Raw genomic sequence first — 4,618 nt, 5'->3', positions numbered from 1 at the left:
TCAGCAGGATCCAAATGATCGTATCTTTCATCCTATTAGGAAAAAAAAACTTTACTTAATGTAACAGGTTTTTCAATAAGCACCAATTTATTGATAATTTCTGCTTAAAAGAGTTAGACTCTTATTGAGTGTACACCTCACACATAACGCATGTGAAGAAGCCATTTACAGACTACACAGAACTGAAGAAACTGGAAGAAAGAAAAATCAGTATATGGGGTTTTAAAAGGAAAGGCCTTCTGAAGAAGTCAGGTTTGGAAAAGAATGGTGAAGAGTATTAGAGGAAAAAATAGTACTTAGCCAAGAAAGAAGCTGCATGGACTTAAATTTGTCAGGGAGTAAAGAAAAATAAGTTAAGCAGGCACGTGCCTTTGGTTTTTAAGTACAAATAAAAGACACATTTTCCATGTTCACCAAGAACTTCAACTGAACAACGCATTCACCCTTTTGTTCCACTACCTTCTGCCACTTTCCAGGCAACGTCATAATTCCATCTTCCCAAAACTTTTTATCTTTTTGAGCAAAGAACCGTTCCAGGCCTTTTACAGTCTTCCAGGGAATTGAAATTTTTTCCATTAAGAGAATTTCGTAAAGACCAAAATAAGTGGAAATCCGAAGGTGCAATATCTGGTGAATATGGCAGATGAATCAGAACCTCCCAGCCAAGCTGTAACCGTTTTTGCCTGGTCATCAAAGAAACACGTGGTTATCCTGATGGAAGATTATGCGTTTTCTGTAGACTAATTCCGGATGCTTTCCATCGAGTGCTGCTTTCAGTTGGTCTAACTGGGGGCAGTACTTGTTGGAATTAATCTTTTGGTTTTCCAGAAGGAGCTCATAATAGAGGACTCCCTCCCAATCCCACCATATATGCAACATCGCTTTCTTTGGATGAAGCCCGGCCTTTCGTGGTGGTGGTGGTGGTGGTGGTTCATTTCGCTTTCCCCATGATCTCTTCTGTTCCACATTATTGTACAGTATCCACTTTTCTTTGCCCCTCACAATTTGTTTTAAAAACAAAACGTTTTCATTACATTTAAGTAGAGAATCACGTTCGGAAATATGGTCAAGGTTTTTCTCGCTTAACCTATGTGGAACCCAAACATCAAAGTGATTAACATAACCAAGCTGGTGCAAATGATTTTCAACACTTGATTTGTATATTTTGAGTATACCATTGATTGTTCTCAGTGTTTCGATTTGATCGCTATCAACTTCAACTGGTCTACCTGACTGTGGAGCATCATCCAGCAAGAAATGTCCATCATGAAACTTCACAAACCACTTCTGACACATCTGTTCAGTCACAGCACCTTCTCCATACACTGCACAAATCTTGTTTTTCAGTTGCGTTTTTACTTTGCTTGAAATAATAAAGCATAGTATGCCGAAAATGTTGCTTTTTTTCTTCCATCTTCATTATTAAAATGGCTACACGAAAATTCACCAATTTTGATGTTGTTTTTAAAATGCATGCTGATATGACAGCTGTCAAAATACAATCTAATAAAATTGTTTTGAATGAAGTTTAAGAAAACTAAGCGCTAGTAGAGCCATCTTACAGAAAAAACCGAATGAACCTTTTGGCCAACCCAATACATAATAAAATTTTGTCTGGAAGAGAGAACTGCAGCTGTCACATGTAGGCAACGATCTAAGATGTGATGATTTAGACTGGCAGTCTCAAAACCAGAAAGAAATGACAATGCAACATATAGAAAGAGGATCTCCTCCCCATTCATCCCTCTATCTGCATGCTTTTTTAATTTATTTTTTATTTTATTTTATTTTTTTTTGTTTTTTGCGGTACGCGGGCCTCTCACTGTTGTGGCCTCTCCCATTGCGGAGCACAGGCTCCGGACGCGCAGGCTCAGCGGCCATGGCTCATGGGCCCAGCTGCTCCGCAGCATGTGGGATCTTCCCAGACCGGGGCACGAACCCGTGTCCCCTGCATCAGCAGGCGGACTCTCAACCACTGCGCCACCAGGGAAGCCCCCTGCATGCTTTAAAAAAAATCTCTAGCCTGAACCTCCCCTGAACTCTCTACTCTATATCCAACTTCCAACTTGAATTCTTATTTGAAATGTTTGAAATGACTTACCTATGTTTCAAACTCATGATTACCTCCCCACCTACTCTTCCAAGTTCTCCCCGTCTCAGTAAATGGCAACTTCACCCTTGCAGGCCAGAAATTCTTGGAGTCATTTGACTCCTCTTTCTGTTATATTTACGTAAAATCTATCAGTGAATCTTATTGGCTCTGCCTTCAAAATATATGCAGCAGAAATCCAACCACTTCTTCCCCCTCCACTCTCCGGGTTCAGGGCTCCGTCATTGCTTGCTTGTGTTATTCTAATGTTTTAACTAGTCTCTCTGCTTCTGTAGCCTTTAAAAGAAAAGTCAAAATTTTAAATTCTATGCTCAAAAGCCTCCAATGGATTCCTATCTTAGTGTAAAATCCAAACTTTTATAATGGCCCACTAGGCCCTTCATGATCTGGCAACTGATAATCCCACCCTGCAATGTTCTGAGCCACACTGGCTTCCTTACTGTTACTCCAGCACATTCTCCCCTTTGCAACTGCTATTCCCCCTTTGTTAAGAACATTCTTTTTATAGTTATCATACATCTTGAACCCTCACCTCCTTTAATTCTCCCCTCACATGATGTCATCTTATTAGTCTGCGTTTCTGACAAATCTCCTTCACCTATGGCAGTCCCTTATTTTCCCATAGCCCTTATCACCATCTGAGTACTTCATAGTAACTCATTTATTGTCTATCTCTTCCCACTGAAGCATATTAGAAACAAGTGCAGTGTTTTGTTTGATGCTGTAGTTCCAGCACCTTGAGAGCCTGGAAGGTAGTAACTCAAAATTCTTGAGCATAAGTGAAATCTTGCCTTGCTTTGAATAATATTTTAAACCTGCATCCTCAAGAAGACTGCTACAGCCTGGCAAACACTAGGTTATAGTAGTTGTATACAGATCTTCCAATACCAGATGTGAAATATTCTTGGTGTTTTTATTTGTCTGCTTGTTTCTTCTTACTTTTCCATCATCCTTACATTCTATTTGTACTTATATGGACATTGATATTGGCAGGCACATTCACAATCAGTACCTGGATTATTCTTTTAGGTAGGCTGGATTGCACTCTTTATTTTACAGAATTTACAAATCTTTTATTTCTAAAATAAGTAATCACCCTCCACACTGTGTAGTGAAAAGCAGTATAGTTGTTAAGGGTCTGTATGTTTCAGATTGCTTAGGTTTTATCCTGACTGCTTCTCTTAACCTACCTGTGTAATCCTTGACAAGTTTGCTTAAGCACTGCGATTCTCTTACATAATACATTCTTGTGAGAATAATTCATGCAAAGTGCCTAAAATTTAGTAAGTGCTTGATAAATGTAAGCTATGAGAATACCCTGCCTAAATCTTTCTGGTGCTGGCCTCTCCAGCCCACTGATGCAATTTTAACATCAGTGGTAAAACCTGGGGGAATTATAGTGGATATCTGTTTAAAACAGGAGTCAGCAAACTTGTCCTGCAGGCCAAATCCAACTTGCTGAATTTTTAAATAAAGTTATTTTGGAACACAGCCATGCCCATTCATTTACACATTGTGTCTTTGCTCTTGCACTACAATGGCAAAGTTGGGTAGTTGTATAGGATGGTAGGCCTACAGAGCCTAAAATATTATTTGTTCATTTAAAGAAAAAGCCTGCTAACCTCTGATTTAGAGGGAAAAAATCATCAGCTTAATTTTGTCAAATCTTACTGTTACATCCAAATGGAGATATTATCTATACAACTAAATATTTCAGGCTGAAAAACAGTGGAAAGGTTAAGGGTAGTAAGATAGATTTGGGCACATATATAAAACAATAAATGATACGGAAGTTACAGATGACTGAAAGACTGGAAGACAAAGTGCAACCAAAAGAAAAAGAAGTCAAGAGACAAAATGAACGCTAGCAGAATCCAGTTTCAAAGAGGCCTGTAAATTAAAAAAGGTCCAAAAAAACCTTTTGCACTATAATGAAACCCCTAAGAAGAAAACAGTGAATTTGGTCACTGGATTAATTTATAATATAGTTTTAGGGAATTTTAAAAGATTAAAGCCACATATCTGCACTGTATTTGAAATTATCAGTATCCTTTACTGATAATTTTACAATAAAGAAAGAAAAAGTTTTAAGTTTGGTGCACATATCTCTGGAATTTGGTAGCAACAACTGCTATAGCTTTGTAGTTGAGAATTTTTAGATTTACCCCACCCTCTCTGCGTAATACACACATTACCATCGTCACCAGTTTACTTTATGAATTCAATACCTTGTTTCTGTATGCTTCTATAACTTTCATGACAAGTTGGATCTTTTTTCCCAAGTCGTTTAAAGCTTTTGGTCTCTCTTCATCTTCCACGTACCTCATTTGAATTGGCTGGCCATATTTCTGTTAACATAAGTTTTTTAAAAAGAAAAAGTTATTAACAGAAAACTTTTATTGGGCCCTTACAGAATGATGAATAGGAAAGAAAGCTGGTCAGATTAAAATATGTCCCCTCTTGTTTTCCTACGTGGAGATGAGTTCCAGTGGTTATTTGCTTACTGAA

The 4,618-nt window shown here is 38.1% G+C and overlaps 1 protein-coding gene across 1 annotated transcript in view; it reads right to left on the bottom strand.

The window, feature by feature from the left end:
• The window catches only part of HSPA4L (heat shock protein family A (Hsp70) member 4 like), a 49,225-nt gene that overhangs the window by 3,774 nt on the left and 40,833 nt on the right, over positions 1-4,618 (bottom strand). The window contains 3 exon segments of the mRNA XM_007446253.1: positions 1-7; positions 9-32; positions 4,339-4,458. The exon segment at positions 1-7 is cut by the window's left edge and continues 149 nt beyond it. Of these exon segments, the coding sequence (XP_007446315.1) occupies positions 1-7; positions 9-32; positions 4,339-4,458 (151 nt within the window).

This window comes from Lipotes vexillifer, unplaced genomic scaffold (assembly GCF_000442215.2).
Source record: "Lipotes vexillifer unplaced genomic scaffold, Lipotes_vexillifer_v1.1 scaffold159, whole genome shotgun sequence".
NCBI classification, from domain to species: Eukaryota; Metazoa; Chordata; class Mammalia; order Artiodactyla; family Lipotidae; genus Lipotes; species Lipotes vexillifer.
The sequence above is the reverse complement of the archived record's forward strand: the minus strand, read 5'-3'. Positions and strand labels throughout refer to the sequence as shown.